The 24,172-nt window shown below is 44.4% G+C and overlaps 1 protein-coding gene across 2 annotated transcripts in view; it reads left to right on the plus strand.

The window, feature by feature from the left end:
* The window catches only part of PGPEP1 (pyroglutamyl-peptidase I), a 154,249-nt gene that overhangs the window by 122,874 nt on the left and 7,203 nt on the right, over positions 1–24,172 (plus strand). The window contains exons 1-2 of one of the 2 annotated variants that reach the window (XM_068271194.1): positions 5,281–5,366; positions 7,563–7,795. In XM_068271194.1, coding sequence (XP_068127295.1) covers positions 5,355–5,366; positions 7,563–7,795 — 245 coding nt within the window. In that variant the 5' untranslated portion in view covers positions 5,281–5,354. Of the gene's footprint in view, positions 1–5,280; positions 5,367–7,562; positions 7,796–24,172 lie in introns of those variants that run through there. The other variant, XM_068271195.1, reaches the window with a different exon arrangement.

Here is a 24,172-nt window from a genome sequence, read left to right on the forward strand (position 1 = left end):
GGCGGCGCCATCTTGCTCACCACGCGGCCCGGGCCTCCGTCTTTTAAAGATGTCAGGGATCCTCTGCGGGCGTTGGGTGTCAGCTCGCTGGGTCCCCGATGTCTCCATGTCCTCCCCCAAAGCTGTTGGGACGGTCTCCTCCGGTCCTGGCATGCTTTAAAGTCGCTGTATTAGAGGCTGGGATCAGGAGCTCTCCTCTATGCAGCCATCCACTCTGCCGGCCAGCCACGCCCCCGAGAATCTCTTTCTTTAGATTGATCCAGATTAGTGGGAGTTTGTTTAAGATTATATAGAGATTCATAATAAACACAAAACTCAACTATCTCCTCAGATTTCAGAAGTTTATGTTGTTGTTTGTTGATTAGGGATGGAATATGAGACTGAAGCATCTGCTTCCTTAAGGCTTTGGCCAATTACTTTCCACTCTTGTTGCTCGACTCGTAAAATATTCCTTTACTTACCATCACTTTCCTTTTAGCCTCAGAAGTCAGGAAGAAGCCCAACTTGTGACGAGCAGTGGTTAGATCCTCTAGGGTCTGACTGGCTAGGGATTGCTTGTGCAGGGACTTCAACCTCATGATCTCTTTGGAAAGCGCCACTATACCTTTCTCTCTCTCTCTCTCTCTCTCTCTCTCTCTCTCTCTCTCTCTCTCTCTCTGTCTCCCCCCCCCCCCCCCCCCCAGATCCCATTTTGGATGAAACTTCCCCTAATAACTGGTTTGTGTTCCTCCCAGATAGTGAGGTTGGAAACATTCTTTGTTATTGTAAAAATAGCTATCTAAAGCACGTGAGATTACCTCAGCTCTGTGTTTTTCGGCTAGCAGCTTTGGGTTTAGGCTCCAACACCAGGTTTTAGACTGCTTCTCTGGGAAACTTAAAGGAGAACTGTAGTAAGAGGTATATGGAGGCTGCCATATTTATTTCCTTTTAAGCAATACCAGTTGCCTGGCTATTCAGCTAATCCTCTGCCTCTAATACTTTCAGCCATAGGCCCTGAACAAGCATGCAGCAGATCAGGTGTTTCTGACAAATTTAGACAGATATGACAAGATTAGCTGCATGCTTGTTTCTGGTGTGATTCAGACACTTCTTTAGGCAAATAGACCATCAGGGCTGCCAGGCAACTGGTATTGCTTAAAAGGAAATAAATATGGCAGCCTCCATATCCCTCTCACTACAGTTCTCCTTTAAGGTGAGAAAAACTGGGGCATGGTCAGATATTGATTTCAAGCCTATAGATGAATCACAGATGAGACCAAGATCCCTTTGGATGACAAAGAAATAGTCAATTCTGGTGTGTTTGTTGTGGAGGGGGAAGAAAAAGGTGTAGTCTTTGTCCTGTGGATGATTCACCCTCCAGACATCCATACATGTCAGGCTTTCCAGCTTGATCTTTATACTGCGGAGTGCCTTGTAAGAAAGAGAGAGGAGGATCCATTAGAGCAGTCCAGAAGAGGATTGAAGGGAACATTAAAGTCACCACCGAACAACAATATGCTATTACAAAATGTCGCAAGTCTAGAGCTCACTGAACTAGCCTTGAGACTTGCCCACATGAGGTTTTAAAATTATCCTGTTGGGAATGGGACATGTGTGTAGGTTGGTCTCCCAGGTTAGCAAATAAAAGTAGAGGGAGTAAGAAGTCAGGTAAGTGAAAGAGAGAGGGAGAGGGAGAGAGAGAGTGAAAGAAAGAAAAGTAAGGAGGGAAAGGTGGAAAAGAACCCGGATCATGGAATAACACAACTAGCCCAAAGTAGCTGAGTTAGTAGGATTTAGTCCACGAGTTGTGAGGAACAGCTGAGAAAAAGTGTAACAAACCACTCGAGTATACTGTGGATTAGTATACCCGACACCAATGTGGAATTTCTCGTCAGTGTGAGTGTAATCGCACTGTGTGAGGGTTAGCCAGATAACAGCTAGTGATAACCACTAGACATCAGGAAAATTCCCTTTCCCCACCCACTCTTCTCTGATTAAGTATAACTATAGTATCCTGGCTAGGTAAAAGAAGAAACTTGGCATATAACATGAAACATATAACGGTTATCAAACATATATAATTAGAGAAGCAATATTATAAACCAAAGTAACTGCTGTCCGCTATTCCTTAACCTAATGCCCCGCCTCCTCCCCTAGGGTCCCACAAATGCGTGACAGGGTAAGGTTACATAAAATTATTATGTGCAGGTATTCTCCGTATCTGCCCCACACACCAATAAGTCATGTGCAGGGCAGAAAGGGAGAAACCCCCGCAACTAAACCCTCAGAGTATATCACTAATGGGTAATAAAGTATGGTGGTACCTATTAAAGAGCATAGCAGTGCGGCTAATCTACATTGTAGAAAACACATTATGTTGCGAAAATTGTCACCAGGCCCCTGGGGACCTATATCAGAATTCCAAAAACACAATGAAACAAGACACTTCAACAGTGTATAGCAAAAACCATCGCACGACCTCCCGAGGTCAGCCCAAGAAAAAACACATCAACACAGTCTCGGTGGTCGACCAGGACGGATATGGATGAGAACTTTCAAGTATATGAGGAACCTCAAACATGATGGTGAACAGTTTGTCAAAAAATGGGCAGGGGGAGGGAGGAGAAAAAAAGGGGGGGGGGGCACGAAAAATAAAACGATTATCAGTGAATGAGGCAAGTTGCCACTAGTTCTCTGCCCCTCGGAGAAGGAAGCATCAGGACCAGGGGGCGACAGACTTCAAATGAATCAAGGTGAACGATGGGTCCCACAGATCAATCAATCTTCATCAGAAAGTTCAGAGTGATGCTCAGAGGTTTGCATGGCGTCATTGTCAGCCTCTGTTGTGGCGTCCGGAGAGAAAGTAGCTGACGTCGTCTGGTTTTTCAGATTTTGCGTACCCCGAAACTTTAGGGCTGGAACCAACACCATGCCGTCCCAGTTAGGGATCTTGAGGACTGGGATTCCCAGGTCAAGGCAAAAATCTTTCAGGCCAGCATTGTCCCTGAGTGCGAACATTTTGCAGCCAGTGAAGACTGTTAAAGCAAATGGAAAACGCCACCGGTATGTGACGCCTTTATCTTTGATTGCTTTTAGTAGTTGCTTCAGGGCCCTCCGTTTAGCTAAAGTGATATTAGAGAGATCCTGGTATAGGTGGATTTGAGTCTCATTAAATAGGATTTCATCTTGGCTTCTGGCAGCACGCATAATAGCCTCTTCGGTTGGAAATGAGGCCAGGCAACATATTATATCCCGGGGTAGCTCACTGTCAGCAGTGCGTGGTTTCAGGGCATGATGAGCTCTAACCAGATCTATAACGTTCTCCGGGTCCTGATCTAAGAGGTTGTTAAAGATGGCGAACAAGGCCTTAGGAATCTGGTCTGTAGTGACTGATTCAGGAACTCCCCTGACCCTTATGTTGCAGCGGCGGCCTCTGTTGTCAAGGTCCTCTAGGTGCCGGGAGTGCTCTGCAAGCATCAGGTTGTGTGCCGAAGCTGTCCGATGCAGGGTCGTTATGTGTAAGTCTCTTTTGGCGCCTGCTGATTCAAGGGAGTGAACCAATGGCGACCACGTCGCTGCGGACTTCGCTGAGTGGAGAGAGTTTTTGATGTCATCTGCCATTACCCTGTCAGAGAGGGTCCGGGTCTGTCATGTTTATCACTCACCTTTGTTGTTGGTGGAGAGCTGTCTGGAGAGGAGTGCGCAGATACGGCCTCTTTAGCCGGCGCCATCTTGGTGGCCTGCGTGCTGCCTTTCTGCGGCCTAAAGATCTCTAGAACTACTCGCCCGCTGAGTGTTTGGGGCATCTTGGGGTCTACCGTGGAGGCTTGGTTGCTTCTCGTGCTTCTCATAGCTAGAAGTTCAGTTCGAGCCGGGAATTGGAGCTTCTAGTGAGCGAGGAGCGAGAGCTCTAAATTAGGCGGCCATCTCTGAACGGCCCCTCTGTAGCTTTTTTTTTGACAGCTGCGGTAACACAAAATTTGACGGGCCGCACCACAGCGGCAGCTAAATTTGACAAGATGCGGCCAAACAGCCGCAATATATAAAATAGGCGGCCGCGATCTACCGTTGGATCGCGACCGACCTATTGGGCTCCCCCGCTCAGGGCATTGTGAAGCCTAAGAATGACCCTGAGTTGACTGTTTTGAGGTTTGTGAAGTTAAACGTTTACCTTTACTGTATATGGTCTGAAAGGAACTTTTTTCTTTTTTTTTTAATAAAGGTTCCTTTAGATTTATTTATAGAGATGCTAGTGCATTGTGGTAAAAAAAAAAAAAAAGTTACTTTGAAAGTTTGTGCCAGTTTTTTTTTTTCTTTTTTTTTTGTCGTATAATAAGACTTTTGTCAATTTGACCATTTTGTTAATCATTTATTGAACTTTCTTCAAGAAAGGGAGTGAAGCAAAGTACAAACTACAGTCAGGTGGCAGCATTGGGTACATTATACATAAACCATTAGGAGTAAAAATTCATGGTTAAAATGGTCTGTAAACCTCTTTTCAAACCTTTACAGCGGAACATGCTAAAGTCTTGTATATTTCTTAAAGTAAACTTAACCATAATTCCAGTGACCATCGCCAAGAGAGCTTCAGTGCGTTTGGCCATTAGGCCTCTTTCACAGTGAGATGTTAAAGTCGCACGTTAGAAAGTTTTATAGCGCAGACTAACGCACAGCAATGCAAAGTCTGTTCACAGTGCAAACATTGCATTGTATGTAACGTGTAGCAATATTTAGAAAGTGCTGCATGCTGTGCGTTTAGCAATACATTTGCTGCGTTATGTGTGTTGCACATGCTCAGTAAGGTTTAAAAAAAAAAAAAAAAATAGCGCATGCGCCACTTTCGTTCCATCAGTATGCAACAGTAGGCGCACCGAGAGACACAACGCAGTGCAAAATAACTTCCAATTTTATAACCTACATGCGCTGCGTTAGGAGCATGTTGTGCAACTTTAACGTCACATCAAACGCAAACGTCCCAATGTGAAAGAGGCCTTAAAGAGACTCTGTAACAAAATTTCCATCCTTATTTCTTCTATCCTAAAAGTTTGTATACCTGTTCTAATGTGCTCTGTCTAACTGCAGCCTTTCCTAGTTGCACAGTGGCTGTATTATCTCTGTTATATGATCTAATCTTGTCTCCTCTGTCGGGCTGAGGCAGTCAAGCTGGAATGTGCTGTGCTGCTTGTGATTGGATAGAAGCTATACACACCCTCTCCAGGCCCCCTGCACACTCTGTATGACTCACACACTGAGCTCCTCTCAGCTTATCACTTGCTATGTCTTTTGTTTGTAAACAGTGCATAACAATGGCAATTACAAGCCAGGATTGCAGCAGGGAGTGGCAGAAATAGCACAGAGGGGCCCAGGAGAACATAATGAATATAATGGTATGCTTTTTATTGTAAGAATTTTTGAGTACAGATTCTCTTTAAGGTAGAAATTCTATACATGCCATTTCATGGAGGCTAAGTTTACCGTGGTCAATTGCATAACACGTTATAAGTGTGAACTGCAATGGATACTGGACATGGACTTTAATATAAATCCTGCATGCAGCAAGTTGTTACTGATTGCATTATTCTGTGAACAGCTCAATAAATTAGTATTGGCAGTGAGTTGACATGCAGAATTATTTTGCAATGCAACTTGGCACTGTGAACTACCCTGGAAACAAAATGTTTTCATGCTGCCTCCCAAATTCCATGTCCAAAGTAAAGTCCAGTACACACCTACAATTTTGATTGGCCAATTTTACCACCGCCCTGTAGTATGAGGGTTAACAGATTTTGAGTGCTCATACTACATGGAGGTGTTAAAATTGGTGCCTTGGAGCCTGGTACACATTTTTAATTATGGTTGCTCAATCACTGACCAATTTTAAAAACCTCCATGTAGTATAAGGGGCAACAGATATTAAATACTATTAGCAGATTATGTAGGTAAACCCTTATATTACATAGAGGTTGTAAAATTGGTCAGTTATTGGCCATTCATAATTGGAAGTATGTAACTGGCTTTCGTCCTTGTTGCACAGATCTCTAGACATAACCCTGGTACACCCTTTTAATTCTGATTGGCCAGTCTCTGACCCATTTTACCACCTCCATGTTGTGTGAAGGGTCAACAGATATTGGACCATACACAATTAACTTTTTCTCCTTGGAGATAATTTTTCATCTTTCATTTAGATTAACTTTTTAACACTTTGCAATGGAAAAAGTACCAAAAAGTAGGTGAATAAGTACTATCAAAATTATTTTGAGTATTTTTTTTTGTTTTGCTTGCTGCTGGTTTAAAATGCATTTTATTGACAAGTTTGAAAAAAAAAATCACCTAGGAGAAAAGTCAGGAGAAAAAATGTAATTGCATATGAACCCTTGAGTGCTATGAGCAGATTGTGTAGGGATACCCTCATACTAAATGGAGGCGGTCAAATTGGTCAGCAGGGACGGGCATTTGAGCACTGAAGTACTCGAATTTGGAATTGTAATGAAGGTTAATTAATGCACCTGTGGCTGTGGGATGGGGGGGGGGGGGGGATAAATGCAGCTATGGGAGCTGCCATAGACTTTAATTGGGTTAGCCACCACTGGGGGGGGGGGGGGGTCTTGGGGTTAGCCACCACTGGGGGGAGGGGGGGGGGTGTCTTAGTGTTCAGCACCACCTGTGCTTACCCAGAAGTCCGGGAATCCTATGCATGTCACCACTGTAATACAGGGCCTGTGGGATCTGTTCCACCACTTCCCGACATCCTCCAACGGAAGGAGGAAGTGCGGTAGTGAGTGGTGGAACGTGTCCCATAGGCTGCGTATTACAGCGGTGACATGCATAGGATCCCCAGATTTCTGGGTGAGCACAGGTGGTGCTGAACACTGACACCCCCCCCCCCTCCCTCCAGTGGTGGCTAACCCCAAGACCCCCCCGTGGTGGCTAACCCTAAGAACACCCCTGGTGGTACCTAGCCAAGCCCCCTTCCTGATGCCTAAATGCCCCTCTGTACAAAAAAATGCCCCTCTGTACCCCCTATTTTGATATTTTCAAGTCTATACCAGCTCCCATAGCTGCATTTAATAACATACCCTTTCTAAAGTCTACAAGTGATTATTAAAACTGCCCAATGTCCTGAATGAACTTGTTACATTGCAACATTAACCAGGACACATTCTTTGTTAGCAGAAGTGTGCTACTTTAATACATTGCTACTTTATCAGTGGCGTAGCAATAGGTGGTGCGGAGGTTGCAACCGCATCGGGGCTCTTGGGCCAGAGGGGCACCAAGAGGCCCTCCCTCAATCACAATTTTAGCTCTCTGTTGGTCCTGTGCTGGTAGTAATCACTTCTATATATGCTTTGAATAGTAGTAATCATTAACAAACTGTTTCCCATACCCTACTTGCAACTCTGACACTGTGGAAATCCTTGGCAGATTTTGGTGCGCCATATCAATTGTTTTGTATACAGTGCTTGGGGGGGCCCCATGTAAAACTTGCCTCGGGGCCCATAGCTCCTTGGTTACACCACTGTTTATTATGGTTAACATGTTAACTGTTTATCTTTTTCTTTTGCTTTACTTTTGTCCCTTAGCTGATGGTTCACGTTGGAGTTTCTGGAATGGCTACAGTGGTAACTCTAGAGCAATGCAGTCACAATGAAGGTTACAATTCCCCTGATGTGTGCCTTTTCTATCCAGATAAGGAGTGCTGTGTGGAAGGGGGCCCAGAATGTTTGCAATCTGTTATTGATATGGATACTGTTTGCAAAAAAGCAGCAGCAGCTGCGATGGATGTCCAGTTGACTGTGTCCACAGATGCGGGCAGGTATACATTTTGTTTTTTCTGCAAGTTAAAATAGTACTGGTGTTGGTTTATTTATATAGAACGAAGCACATTTTTGTGGTAGTCTTTGTAAGCCTTCACTTTCTTCTCTTATGTTCAGTGACAGCAGTCACAGCTGCTGGGAATTTGGGAATATCCCAAATGGAGAACTAAATCGCTAAAATTATCTTTCCAATGAATACAATAAATAAATGTTTGACATTGGCTCTTTACAGAGCTAGAAGAAATGTGTGCGCTGGAGTATTTCAGTGATCACTTGTCACTCTGATTTTCAGGTTTTGTGTGTAATGACCTCCATGGGCGTCCGCACGTTGAACAAAATGGCTCCATCAGCTGGCCCCGCCACCCTCCTCCCAACCCCCCCCCCCCCCCCCCCTCGGCCAAACTCCTCTGTCCCAACTGCCTATCATTTAAGCTTCCAGCGCATATCGCTGCAGAAAGACGCTGATCGCCTTAGCACCTGAGCCTGGAGTCCTCCTATGTCCCTCTCCTCCTCCCTCCAATCACTGGCAGCGCTTTGGAGTGGCGTCTCTGTCCTGCCAATGAGGAGAGAGACAGCCAAGCCAGCCCCGCCCCAGAACGCACCTCATCCATTGAGGCGGTTCAGAGGAGAAGAGTAGGAAGCGGCTATGCAGGGGAACACTGCTGAGCCTGAACACCATGTGGTGAGGGACTCCAGGGACTGCTGGCCGCTGCTGCTAGGTCATCCTGTGTTCTCCCCTAGCCTTTCTCTGTCCAGCATGTCACACAGCACTGCAGCAGCCAGCTGAGCCAGGTAACGTGTGTGGCTCAGCCTACTCCATCACTAAGAAACAACCGCTGCTCTAGAGATCACTGAAGTTAAGGAATGTGAGTGATAAAATGCTTGATTGGTAAGGGTCAGACAGGGAAGAAATGTGTGCCTCGGCCATTTACTTTATTCTCCTTGTCCCCAACCAGCAGCCTGTTAACCTAATCCATTCACTTAGCAGCCACCCAGAAGTAAACACGAGCTGCCAGTCCAGGAATGATCCCGGCTAAAAGGAGAAATCGAGCAGGAGTGAGGGTTTTTTTTTTGTCAGAGTACTGCACTTTTTTCACAGGGAAAGGGGGGAGGGGGCAGGCAAGCAGTGCACAGAATGCTGGCTCTGTACAGCCTATATTCTTTGCTCGAGAAGGTAGTGACAGGTTGGCACTGCTGTATAATCATGAGCGTGGTGAGTTGTGCACTAATGGCAAAACATAAATTTCTCCTTTTCAGCTTCACTAGCGTACTAGAGCAACCAACAGAGTGCATAAAGTAGATAGAAAGATGTAAAGCTGGCACTGCTGGGGATGCTGATTTATTGGAGCAAAAGTATAAAATGCACAAGTACAGTCTTGCAACCATCACAAAATGGGAGGAGGCAATAGTGATGGTGGTGGGTGCTGGGTACAGGATGCCCGACTGCCGTTTCACGCACTACTGCGCTTTTAGGGAGGCTACCACCATTTTGTGATTGTTGCAAGACTGCACTTGTGCATTTTATACTTTTGTACCAATAAATCAGCATCCACAGCAGTGCCAGCTTTACATCTCTTCTATCTACTTTCTGTACAGGCTGTCACTGAGAGTGCACTGCTAGTGTGCTCTGTTATTTTATGAAAATGGAAAAAGTGCATTGCTCTGTGACAGGAAATCGCCTCTCCTAACTTCTGCTCTGTTCTTCCCTTCAGTCTCCTAAAGTGCAGCACAGTTCAAGTATCTTTCAGTGGTTGTAGTGGAATCTCTGTCACTTTCAGTGGCTACACCATGGTTCCAGTCTGTCAGTTTTTTTTTTCAGTGTTTTCCCATAGCACACCTACTGAAAGAGACTAGGACTACACTACACTGAGAGAGACTGGAGCCATAGTCCAACCGTTAAAAGAGATTTGGTTTGCACTACAATCACCAACAGGCCACACTATAACCACTGACATAGAATGGGGGACCACGCTATAACCATTATTAAGTATTTATATAGCACTGACCTTTTCTGCAGCACTTTATAGAGTACATAGTTATGTATCTGACTTTCCTCAGAGGAGCTCACAATCTGATCCTACCATAGTCCTAGTCTAGTGTCCCACCATTGCTAACTTCCTGTAAATTTGGATCCACCCGTGACCACACCCACGGTCTGGTCCATGGCCACACCCACTTTTTGGCACGTAGCAATCCCCCAACCCCCCGCCCGTGATGTCCTCCGCAATTAATGAGCATATGCTAGCATATCCAGGCAATAGTGTGTTCCGAGTGGGACGTCGTTCCAAATGCTTCAGATCAGAACCTACATCTTTATATATGGAAGGGGGAAGTAACTGTAATTCACCCTTGTTAAAATTTGTGGTGGTTGCGCTTCATGTCATGTTCCAGCTTTCCAATATGTCCTCGTTCCACCTGTGAAGGAGCAAAAGTATCAAAGCTGGAACACAATTTGGAGGGCAGCGGCCAGACATGGTGACAACTGAGCGTTAGCCAACCTATTCCCCAACCACCCTCCCTGTGGACGGTGTTAGAATGTAAGTATACTTGAATTCGAGCCTCAGGTACTGAAGTCTAGTAAAGACGTGAGATACAGGGTCTCTTTAGCAGAGATTCTCGGAGAGAAATGATGCAGTCATGTACCAGGAACATGTTCCTTGTGGAAGGCCACATAATGGGTTATCAGGTCTAACTGCCCCCGACAGTTAGACGACGGGAACAGTAAACAAAGCCGATATTTGCACAACATTGCGTTCTTTGCAACTAGGTTATAAACCAGTGGAATATTAATTGATGAGGTGGGGCCCATGCCCGCCAATTGTAAGCTTGGGGGTACGGCTCAGATGATGTCAGAATTTAACTCTTTGATGTTCATCTAAAATAGGAAGACCGGATGGAAAATATTACTGTACTCTACTTTCCAGCTATCCTGCTCTCTCTACGCTTCCTAGTTAGAATACTAGCTCCATATCTGTATGCTGTAAATATATGTGATGTACATAGGACATAGGAAAGACTATTTATACTCTGAAGAAATCAACATTTAACACGATGCTTCATAAACCCCTTTGAAAGGTGAAGAAGGCTGTCTCCACTCTATCTCCTGCATGCTGTTGCTGGTGCCAGAGCAAATGGTGTGTTGTGCTGTTGCCAATAGCAATCCACATATAAATTCTTACAGTTGGTGCCTGAAACCCTAGGCCAATCCCAGATCGATGATTGGTGATCCAGGTGTGCACAAGAGTCAGTCTAATTAGGACTTCTTGAAGCAGCGACTTACATCTCTGTGAAGCAAGCACAAGAGAACAGGAGAAGCTCAGAGCTGAGCTGTAAGAGTTAAGAGCGGGCTATGGAAGCCAGAGGCGAAAAGTGCAAAGCTTATCAAGAGGAGATAAGCACTGTGCGGAGTGAGTCTGGAGGTCCCGGCGGCAGGATGGATGTGGGCAACCTGTGATTGTACACACAGGTGAAGTTAGTCTAAGAGAAAATGGGTTTGGGCAGATCCCATTAGGAGCTTCAGCGCATCGGACGCCTGTGAGAAAACTACGCCAAAATGGCTGGGAGAAGACTCAGTGCTCGTCTCTGGTACAGAGGCCACGCAACGCAACAAGTTTGATAAGGCGAGTATGGTGTTATACATGTTTATATACTGTAAACATGGATGTTTCCTTTCACTTGATAGCGCAGCGTCCCCCCGCAGCAGAGACAAGGGGGGCTGTGGCTGAAGTCTGCAAAGTGTATTAGGATAATGTGTTTTGTTTTTTTATTTTTTTCCCTCCTTCGCTCTTTTTTGTTTTCTTTGGGTCGCATTCCTCGGAGGGGGGGGGGGGGATGTATCTATCTTACCATCTATCTGCCGAGCTTGTTCTACTCAGTAGGAGATATTCAATTCAAGCACTTTATTGTCATTGTTTAACACAACGAAATTACTTTTCATGACAACCCCCACGGTGCATATAGGGAACATAGTGATAGTAACAAGGAAGAGAAGAAATTATACAAGTATGCCAGGTATAAATAGAAGACCATGCACCAGAGATAATGACCATTCTCTACAGAAAATAATCTAATTATGCATTCTAACAGAAAATGTAACAGAAAATTGTATGGTGTATTCCCAGCATAAGAGCTCTTGGGGCCCTTTTCCACCAGCGCGTTTGCGCTGGCTGAATCGCAAAGTCGCAAACCGCTAGCGATTTTACAATCGCTACGGTTTGCTTTTTAACACAGGAATCGCGGTAGGTCATTTCCACTACCGCGATTCGTTTTTTACACGAACGCGAACGCGCGGCGGAGCGATATTTGCCGCGATTTTGCTATGCAGTGCATAGCATAGCAAAATCGCGGCCGCAAAACGTCGGGGAATCGCCGGTTTTGCAATTCAGCAATCGCTAGCGTTCAGCGTGAACGCTAGCGACTGCAGGTGGAAAAGGGCCCTTACAGTGATTAGGGTTCTGTGTGTGTGAAATTCCGGAACATGTCTGTTATCTTTTTATGTTTTTTTTTCCCCTGAATCAAGGTTCTTTTTCTCAGCTGTGTGTAACATTACGTTGTATTGTTGCAATGTGATATGTAATGTGTCAAGCAGTTTTGTCTGTATGTTTTTTTTTCTTTCCTAATTTGTAGTGGGTATTGCTAGGGGAAACTGCTATTTTTTTCCTGATATTCCAGGACTCAAAATGGTGCCTCGGACTTCAGGGGCAGTTCCTGGGCAGTTGTGATGCTCTAATGGAAAAAGTCTGCTCAGTCCAGGGACTCGGGAGGGAGGTGAGGGGAGAGAGCGCAGGAAATCTGGCCAGGCCTGTGCAAATGGTACCACTCATAGGTGAGCTAATTCCTATGCTGTGCTGGGCTGGTGCGGAGTCAGACTACACCCTAATGAGCGGGACTGCCTGGGATGTGGAATCACGAAGTGTGGCTATCATTTGTGTACAGGAATATCAGCAGGGGTAATACGCAGTAGCTGTCAGATGGCTACTGGATACATGGGAAGCAGCTCCCTGAGTCATAGCGGGGGGGTGCCTGTAGTGATTTGATTCACATGTAACATGAGTTCCCCGATAGAGGTCAGGGGGATAAGACGGTACTGAGCAATGGAAAAAAGAAAATAATACAGATAAAGAGTTGACCAATCGAGCTGTCCGTCGAAACGTTTGCAGAGCGGTAAGCAGTTTCGGTTTTTGTCCGGGACAAAGCCAGAGTTTGACAGAGGTCAAGGCTGGGCAGTTTTTGCATCTGCGAATTGGTCAACTGGTATTTTTTTTTCTCTTCTTCCAGCTCGTACCAAGGGTTCACACAATGCACAGGACTGACAGCAGTCCAAAGGGCGAGATTGCTGTGGATAGTGTGACCGTGTACTTGTGGGGTAGTAGTCCTATGTCCAATCTAGGATTCCCTATACAGTCAGGAGTCAGAGACTCACAGGCAGTTGTAGTAAACTGTTATGCGAATCCCTGGATGGGGTTCTGCTTACTTAAAATAGAAATCAAACCTTTCTACAGGAGGTAGCCGTGTTTGTTTTTGGGGCAAGTGCAGGGGTAGTAGCATTGCCAATTGGGTTCACAAATAGGACTTCCGGCAGAGCTGGTTGCGATATATGAAGTCCTAGGTAAGTGAAATAAAATGGGTAAGAACATTGCAAGCTCGACTGCGAGCTGCAGCAGTGGGCAGGTGGTCCCTACTCAGTGCATACCGCGGTCACCGCAGCTGCCAAAGTATGTACAGGGGTAATGTAGAGGTCAGTGCTTAAAAAGGTGAGATCCGAGGGAAGCACATTGTAATAAGATAAGTACTTCTGCTGTGGTAAATAAAGTAAGGGAGAGGGCTTTAGAGCCTTCCCATAATCAAAAAGTTAACAAAGTTCAAAAGAACTACACAGAAACGAGATCAATCATGATATACATTGATGAATCTAAGTTGTACAATTGAGATTAGAGCAGTAGGGCTAAACGCAAATCATTAATAAGAATTGATTTGGTTGGATTTCTGTTTCAGGAGTTTGGCGAATATGGAATCGAGATAGCTGAATTGCTGGAGGCAGAGATGGAGATGTCAGTCGGATGAGCAAAAGTTTCTGGCCAATCCAGGAGTTTTCCAATATTGGACAGAAACCAAAGACACTGTCTGAGCAAAGCATAATCCAAAGTGCATATGTTTTTCTTTCCCAAGGAGGTGCTTTAATGATGAAGAGTACCGTGCTGATGGTGATCATAGGTTGCCATGTCGTCCTAGAAGACCGAGGAGAAGAGAAGACATTCTCATGGACAATGAGGGGTTAATGAGAACATAAGGCCCAAGCATGTTCATGTTTGGCGAAAAAGGTACTGATCCTTTTGCCCTACTCAGATTGGTCAGTACGGACCCAGTCGGGTAAGAGAAAAGATCATTGGTGCCAGTGGAAGCCAATTTCATGGCACAATGTTGGTGAAGGGGTCAGGTGTGCTGGAAGAATATTAACGGAAGCTCAATGCTACTCCTGAACGTCATGCTCTCCCAGCCCAGACACCGATCCAGGATTACCTGGTCTTGGTTTTCCAGAGTAAGATGGTTCTAGACTAGAGAGGAGTGAGCAGTAAGCGTCACTTTTCCTCCAGGAGATAAGCAGGGAACAATATCACACTCTGGAGCAACCAACAGAGGGTGTCTCTGAGACTACTATACACACGTAAAGGCTGGAAAGCAGAAGGGTTTGGTTCTCGGAACGAGAAGAAAAAATCGTGATCTCAGAAAATGAGAGCCACGGGTCACAATATGAGACAATACTACACCGTCCATATCCACAGCCAATTAGCCACTCATGTTAGATGGTTAAGTGACCAGGTACTCTTGAGCCAAAGATTGCAGAGAGTACACTTTTCCCGACCGAAGCTATGTATTTTGCCTCAGGACATAAGGGGAGGCAAAGGTCCAATCAGGACAGTTGGGAATAGCATTTGTCACTGATATGCTAATCAATTTCCCTGAAAAGCTAGTCCCACCCATATTCTTCGGGGGGGGGGGGGGGGGAGCACAAGGGTTAGCATGGGATGTTAGTTTAATGGATCAGGGAACATTTTAGAGTAGAGAGGTAGCATCCTGGGAACTCTCTCTGATAAAAGGGTGATGGGGCTAAAAATAGGTCATTCAACAATTCGGTACATTTGGACAGGAGAATGTGGGTACCCAGTATCATCTGAACATGGGTTTGGGAACAGCTAGCGCACAACACTTATAAGGTTCAGGGGTACACTCAAAGGTACATTCAAACAGTCCTCAAAAAGATGATTGCACATAAGGGTGCTGCATGGGAAACAGCATGTATATCCCTGTGGACTGAGTTAACGGCAGATTTCAAGATAATAGCTCGAGCCATATCAGAAGGTAAACCTCCTTTACAACTGAGACTTGACAAGGAGAGATTTATTGATTTTCCTGGGGAGGGATCTTTTGCATGTCTTACACCATGACCTGAGAGGTCAGCATTTTGTGGTGCTCGATGGAGAAGTGAAACAATGGTCTTGTCATCATGATGGCAGTTTGCAGATAAGTACCTGTGTTTGCCAGGACAAGTTAGATTAAGTGATGAAGCCTGCTGGCTTAATGGCACAGAATGCACAGTGGCCATTCAAAAGATCTGCCCTGAAGCCAAACCAATATTTCCGGTGACTGAAGGAAAAGTTGGGTTTTTTTTAAACATGATGTCCACGGACACATTCATTGTACATTTTCATAATTGTTCAGACAAGTTTGATCTTACAAAGGGGACGTACTGGGTAACACACCATTTTGTTGAAAAGGTTAAACACACACATTTTGTTGAAAAGGTTAAACAAACATAACACTAAACTAGAGGTGATATTTTACCATGATCAAGGAGACCTGACAGATTGAACACAAATATAATACCACCACACACATCCAATTCGCTCACCAGATTGGGTAGCTGACCCAATTATAGACCAGCAGCATTCGCATCGGGTATAGTTTTCAAGCTCATCTCCTAGCTTTGAGGATCCCAAGTGTTTGGAGGTGATCTAGAATGATTGACAGACAAATGACAGCACTCAAGGCTGCACCTGAAATGTAAACCAACAGAGGCAATGCAGAGCCCCTCTAAATACATTCCTTGAATGCAAAACAGATGCAAATTATGTGCTAATTCTAATCTAAAAAATTTAAAAGTAGATTGAAGCAATGAATGGAGCTAGCCACTAGTATACTTAGGTTAAATTTGCACAGCGGGAGACATGGCAGTGCTTTCAAACAGAACTTACTGTATACCTGAATGATTTATCTGCATGGATGTGCAGAGCTCCAGTAACTGGACTATATTACACACCTAGCACTCACTACAGGCAAAAGGTCGTGTTCGCTTCAGTGATAATGTGTGCACAGATTACCTAATAGACTTCCCCACGGCGGTGACGGACCCCCTCGGGGAAGACCTAACAAAAGTCTAGCGATAAAAACCTAATATTCCTCGTGCTGCTAATCATACATGGCATACACATTTCATCAAGCACACACAGACCAATTACTGCGCTCAAGGCTGCATCTGAAATGTAAATCAACAGAGAAATACATGCCTTGATAGATTATTCTGTGAAATCGAGCCTTGCTGGATATTCCGACTAGAGAATTCAGACCCAACACTATCCACTTTTTCTCCTTTATTAATTTAAATTTATTAGTTCTATGTGAACAGAATTTCAAATTATGGCTGATTTGCAAAAACCTTTGATGCTAACTTGCTGTTACTGCAGCTCTGCAGGCTCCTTTGTATGCTGATGCATGTTATGGGGTGCGGCAAGGACGCCATTTTGTCACTCAAGGCGAGAAAACCTGTGGCGTAATTGTTATGTGGCAATTGGTGTTTTTGGAACCAGTCCAGTAGCTCAGATAAAAGTTGAATCTGGAAAAGAATAGGGTCCACCTGGCAAAGGCGTTTGGTGGTGTGGAAATGCTCTAAGTTCCGGTGGTCAGTGTTAATAAGGATTGGATGGTTTGCTCATTCCAAGAGATCGCGCCACTCCTCCAATGCTAACTTAAATGCCAAATGTTCTCGGTTTCCCACATCATGATTCCTTTCCGCTGGATTTAACTTCCTAGGAAAGTAAGCTACTAAGTGAAGAAGAGATTTAAGACTAAACTTTTGGGACAGTAAGAACCACCCCCACCATGTTCTCAATGAGTATGAAGGGTAGAGAAGGATCAGCATGATGCTGAATAGGGGCTGAGGTGAAGCAATCCTTAACACTCTCCCGACCATCTAACGCCCATCGGCGGTGGGAGGGGGGCAGCCTCAGAACTGCCTAACGCTGCTGGTGTCAAGGGCAGTGGGGCGGGGATTAGCAGGGAACGCTCACGTGCATGAGTTCCGTGATCGCGGCTGACCGGCTGTAAAATAGAAAAAAAAAGCCGGTGTTTGTACAGCGCAGCAATCTCCTGCAGCGCTGTTTGAGGGGACAGCTCTGTCACTTAGCTGTCCCCAGGTGAGGTTCAAGAAGTGATCGCTAATGCCTATGAGAGCCAATCAGATGCCACCAACAGAAAGCTCTGTTAGCACACAAATGAATCTTGCCCCCTTTTCTTGCCACTAAGTTGTATGGCTCGGCAGCGAGCTATTAACCACTTGAGGACCGCAGTGTTAAACCCCCGTAAAGACCAGGCCATTTTTTGTTAAATTGGCCACTGCATTTTTAACCTCCTTGGCGTTAATGACGAGCTCAGCTCGTCCATAACCGCCGGAGGGCACCGCTCAGGCCCTACTGGGCTGATTTTCTTAATTTTTTTTTTTTAATCCCGCAGCTAGCACTTACCATGAGGCATTGCACATGCAAAAATGCATTTGCTTTCGCATGCCAAACTTTGCAGGGTCAAAAACTAATACCACGAAGCGGTTGCCCTGCGGGAACTAGTTCATGCTATATAGCACTATCCAGGAGCGCCACGGGGAGGCTTCCTCCGGGGTGTCGCTGTGGTCCCTAGGCAGTGAGAAAGCCTGGGGCCCCGCAGCCCCCCCGGTTGTATGGGGGTATTGGGAAGCCTCCCCGTTGCGCTCCTGGATAGTGCTATATAGCATGAACTAATTCCCGCAGGGCAACCGCTTCGCGGTATTAGTTTTTGACCCTGCAAAGTTTGGCATGCGAAAGTAAATGCATTTTTGCATGAGCAATGCCTCATGGTAAGCCATTTTAGCCAGATTTGCACAGCCTGACTTGAAAGGGTTAAGCTTGGTGTTGAGCACGCATAAATTTTCTTGTGGTTAAACAACTTTCTTGATAGTAATACATTCCTTCTAGCCTACTTGACGCTTTTGATGTAATATTTTGTTGTTTGGTCATCGTATCCCCTACACATTTCTAGTATTTGAATAGGCTTTTTGAGACAGCTTTCTCTTCTTGGATATCAAAAATAATAAACTACTGAACAGCACAAAATGCCTGACCTAAAAATATCTGCTGTGTGCAAGTACTGCTACCAATTCAGCTGTTTATCCAGAAGACTGCTTAACCACTTTTTCCTCTGCTACAGTAGATCTACATCATCTGTGGCATCCTCCAAGCCACCATGACATAGATATACCATTTTAGCTTACAGCCCTGCTGTGCACGATCGTTTGCGCTTCAGAGTGCGCCCCCTGGCACTGTCCGCTGCATCACTAATTGGTGAAAGGGAACCCCCGCGGATGAACGATCACCGCTGTAGCCAACAGCGGTGATCCTTCATCTCTCCCCCTCTGTGGTCAGATCGTTAAAAAAATGCCCCTGCAAGAAGAATATCTCACCTTTCCTGGTTCCTGCGATCATGCTGCAGCTCCAGCCTCCATTCACCGCTCTTCACTCAGCCCTGTGATGCTGAATATCTGGGTCCCGGCTTGATGACGTCATCAAGCCGGGACCCGATTGTTCGGTATAATAGGGATTAGTGCATCACGGTGAACGGAGGCTGGGGCTGCAGGATGATCGCAGGAATCAGGTAAGGTGAGATATTCTCCTTGCAGGGGTATTTTTTATTGACAGAAATCAAGAACAACCGACCAGTATAATGCTGCACACTAATCAATAAGGAAATGTACACTGCCATAAAGTTAGTTCAAAAATATATAAATCTTTATTAAATATCGTATAATTATGCTAACTTAGCACCTATCAGTGATAGCTAATGTCGGCCAAAGAACCACCATAAAAATCCTCACCTATTCCTATGCTTAATATAGTGCAAGAGGTTGAACAAGCATTTAAATCATGTGAGAATCCTACAAAAAATCGGGTTGATACCGCTACGTGCGAGGGTGATCAACCTGATACTTTGTGTCAACTGTTTAAAAATTATGAAGATTTAGCATTGAAAATTGTAAGGCGAAAGTGGAACATAATTTCAATGAAAAAGTATATAAAAGCTAAAATTATCCCTCGTGGTTTACGGGAAAGGATTATACCTGCAGAACACCTTAGAAATGAGAGGTTCCTGCCTCAATGGCAGGAGCATTGCATCAATAACGGTGGTTTTGTAATGACAATGATGGTAGAAGAGAAAACCATTCAGTTGATAGAGCTAGAAAAATTGCAGCTTAAATTGCAAAATGAACTAGACAAATTTAAGTCATTTGATGATTTTACAATGTATAATGCCAGGATAAAAAAGGCTTTGGACTTGGAAAACGACAAAATTAAGGTTAACAAACAGAAAAAAAGATGTTGACGATTTTTCGACAGGCAATGTATTTGTAGTCTATCAACAGAAACCGCGAGGAAGGAGTCGGTCTAGACGACGTAGGATTAGCTGGGCGTCAGGAGAGTCACAAGACGAGGGCCGTATCAATGGTCCATCTCCCCGCGGCCAGGAGGGAAAAATGATTAGGCAACAGAAGGGTATTCTGAGGAGAACAGAGGGAGTAGTTACACGTCAGAGTACTTTTTTTAGAAAGGAACCAGCAAAGAAAATACGAAGGGGAAAAAGGAAGCAAATATTAACAGGAAAAGGTACTAAATACGATCAGGAAAAGACTAATGGGAATATAATTAATCTTTCCCAGTTACAATTAAATGAGGATGATACATCTCTGTGAAACAAGGGATTAACTTTTTGCCCTACCAATATGGTACATCAGTTTGAAATATTTAAAGACGTCCAGTTATATCTAAGGAAAGTGCTGTTGAAGGAAAATTATTTTAAAGATGACCAACAGGATAATAATGAGGACCTTATGGGACAAAAAGATATTGATGATTTTGATCTTATAGAGGGGATGGAGGACGAGGAGATGGGTTTACTTGAATTACCATTGCATACGGATATGCGTCCCAAATCCGTATATATGCCATCAATCCAACAAAATAAATATATATCAATCTTCAATGAATGTTTAATGAGTGAAATCACATCATGGGGTGAAATGGCATTAGAATATGATAACCTTACCTATAGGGAGAGACAGTCTTTAAAATTTAAAGTTACAGAATCCGAAAGATATAATTATTAAACGTAGCGACAAAGGGGGTAACATTGTCCTTTGGCCGCGGGAGATGTACCTAGATGAGGCCTTGCGTCAGTTGAATGATATCGAATGCTATGAATGTGTAACAGTAAATCCGTTTATTCGGTTAAAAGAGGATTTAAATACAAAATTACAGTGGGGATATCTGGATAATGCCCTCACAGAACGTGAATACAAAGCATTGTCTGTGGATCAATATGTGATACCTATACTGTACATGCAACCAAAAATACATAACAATGCTAAACGACCCCCTGGTCGACCGATAGCTGCTGCAATCAACGCACCAACTGAGAAGTCAGCACAATATGTTGACCAAAAACTTAAACCCATGGCTGAACGTTTACCATCATTTGTACTTCATACTATACAATTATTGGAGAAATTACAGAAGGTTGTGGTTCCGGAGGGAGCCTTATTAGTAGGCCTTGATGTAGAATCCTTGTTCACCTCTATCCCAAACCAAAGTGTGTTTGAGGGCAGTAGATAAATACCTGTATAAGTACTACCCATGCAAAGATGCACATAACGAGTTTGTTGTACTATTATTGAAATTTATTTTGAATAACAATTTTTTTTCTTTTGACGGTAGATACTACAGACAAAAAGGGGGTGTGGCCATGGGGCCGGCGTGCTCTCCGGCTTACGCGTGTCTCCATCTGGGCGCATGGGAGGAGGAGGTCGTCTATGATGACCCGCATTTCCGGGAGCACGTCCCCCTGTGGCTCCGCTATGTGGACGACATATTTATGCTATGGACTGGCACCCAAACTAGTTTGGAACAGTTCATAAAATCTTTGAATGTTAATAATTACAATATCTTTTTGACATACAAAGTACATGAACAAGTAATCAAATTTTTAGATGTGACAATTAAAAAAGAAGGTAATAAATTGAAAACCTCGACATATAGAAAACCGACAGCTGGGAATTTATTGCTTCATTACGATAGTGCACATCTCCAGTCGCAAAAAAGGGCAGTGCCAATCGGGCAATTTTTAAGATTATGCAGAAATTGCAGTGATGTAGCACAATTTAAAATTGAGGCCTATGACCTTAAGGAGAGGCTTAGGGCCAGGGGATACCCTCACAAATTACTAAAATCGGCCCTATATAGAGCACTAAAAAATGAAGAAAAATCGACATAATTGCAACTCTTCCCTACGATTAATTACGACCTATGGACCACATTGGGGAAGACTTAAAGATACCCTATATAGATTCTGGCTTATATTACAGAAGGATAGGCGACTTGCCAAAATAGTAGAACCCAGACCTGTTGTGACTGCGAGACGCAACAAAAATTTAGCTGATTTATTGACGGTTTTAGAACTAAAGACCAACTATGGACAAGACTTTTTCAAACACAAAAATGGGATGTATAGATGCAATGATTGCTCTATATGCCCGTTAATAGAGGTCACTGATAAATTTACGAATTCAGCAGGAACAAAAGAATACGATATTAGACAAGCAATGACATGCAAAACTAAAAATGTGATATATCAGATGACTTGCCCATGGGGTAAATTCTACATAGGGAAAACAAAAAGAGAGATGAGATCACGTATCCAGGAACATGTAACAAACATTATAGATGCAGGAAAAGAGGAAAATGCAGTAAAAGAAAAGACACCGGTGGCTCTCCATTTTTTAGAGCATCATAATGCTGATCCCTCTACTTTAAGGGTTGTGGCCATATATCATCTCAACCCTGGAACGAGATATATGAACACTGACGTACAGTTGTACAAGAAGGAGAGCTACTGGATATATGTTCTTGATACATTAAGCCCAAAAGGTCTAAATACAGACCTAAATTTAAAGGTGTTTTTATAGATAGTTGGGTAACTGTCAATGGTCTGAGTGAGCTGCCGGCTCCCCCCGGGGGACTATGATCATTATATGGTTTATGGTTAACTATGGCTGGAACTATTAAGATACGATTTAAAATGGATTATGTGTAAAGGATAGATTAAAAGGGTTATAATTCTTATGAGCAGCAAGTAATGCTAGGGCTTAGTTGTATTTTATATAACTGGTGTAACAATAAACATGACCACAAGATGGCGCAGAAACTTGATTACACTCATTCCGGAGATAACTACGCATGTATTGCAGAAATTTCTGAAGGAATTAATATGGCCACAAGATGGTGCAATAACATGACTGCAACGTTTCCGGAGATAATTACGCATGTATTGCAGAAATCCCTGAGTGATTTAATATGACCACAAGATGGCGCAATATCCTTACGTCCTATGTTCCGGCTATAAATCCGCATGTATTGTGGATGTACGTGACATACGTTCTGACGAAGCTCCGGGGGCGAGGCGAAATGCATTAACGCTGCTTACCTATACATCCGGACGCCGAGCCGCCATGCCAGCGTGGGTTATACACTGCTGATGACCATAACAGCCTGGGCCCAGTGACTGTCACAATAATACACAATCCAGAGGGATAACTGCTTAGAAGAATGATAAGTATAGCTGTATGTAACGCAATGAAAAATCCTATGTGAAGCAATTATTATCTGAGGAATCTCTGTTGCGATTGGACAGGGAAATAAGATTACTCTTCATGATATGACATCCATTGCATAGGTGTGTGGCTGCGCTGTGGTGCTGATGATGAACTGTTAACTCTGGTCGTGTGTATTGCATGAAGAGGACACTACAGACGGTGCCTATACTGAGAAATATGGCCTATTACTGCTACTATATCAAAGATAACAACAAATACCAATGCTACTTGACTAGTGCTTTGGAACTGTAATGTGGTCTATTTTTTGTCTACATCTTTTCAAGCATGCTATTTTTGGTGGCACCACAGTATTTTTCAATTCTATAAAGCATATTGGGGCTATAGAATTTTACAGGTTTTTTTGGTCGAGGGCTAATGTCATCATAGTTTTATTAACTTGCAATTTACCGTATTTTTCGGACTATAAGACGCACTTTTTCTCCCCCAAAAGTAGGGAGAAAAAGTCACTGTGTCTTATAGTCCAAAGGCAGGGAGTCCCCGACTTAACGATCACCCGCCGATATGAACCGTCGACCTGCCGCAATGCCTTGGACTCCCTGCACTTCTCAGTGTCCTCCTGAACTTTCCCTGCATAAATGTAATTAACGGCAGTGGCAGCTGCTGTCACTCACCTCATCGCTGGAGCCCGCGGTGATGAGCTTCTGGCCCCCTCCAGTCCTCGGTGTTGTTCTCCACATGTGTCCGGTGTCCTGATGGATTTCCCCTCTGTGAATACAAGAAGCTGCGGCAGCCGCGGGCATCACTCGCCTCATCACTGGAGCCCGTGGGGACGTGCTTCTGGCCTCTTCCTGTCGGCGGTGTTGTCCTCCACATGTGTCCGGTGTCCTGATGGATTCCTCCTTTGTGAATACAAGAAGCTGCGGCAGCTGCGGGCATCACTCGCCTCATCCTTGGAGCCCGCGCGGTCAGCCGATTCCCTCTAACACTCCTTCACTCTAGTGCTGGTCGCATCTGTAATGACGCATACAGACGCGACCAGGAAGTGCCGGCACTAGAGTGAAGGAGTGTTAGAGGGAATCGGCTGACCGCGTGGGCTCCAAGGATGAGGTGAGTGATGCCCGCGGCTGCCGCAGCTTCTTGTATTCACAATGGGGGAATCCATCAGGACACCGGACACAGCGGCTGCCACTGCCGTTACATTACATTTATGCAGGAGGATAAAGGGGACATGAGGAGGACATAAAGGGGACATCAGGAGGACAAAGGGGACATGAGGATGACAAAGGGGACAAGAGGACATAAAGAGGACATAAAGGGGACATCAGGAGGACATAAAGGGGACATCAGGAGGACATGAGGGGGACATCAGGAGGACATGAGGGGGACATCAGGAGGACATGAAGGGGACATC

Source organism: Hyperolius riggenbachi, chromosome 1, assembly GCF_040937935.1.
Source record: "Hyperolius riggenbachi isolate aHypRig1 chromosome 1, aHypRig1.pri, whole genome shotgun sequence".
Classification (NCBI taxonomy): Eukaryota; Metazoa; Chordata; class Amphibia; order Anura; family Hyperoliidae; genus Hyperolius; species Hyperolius riggenbachi.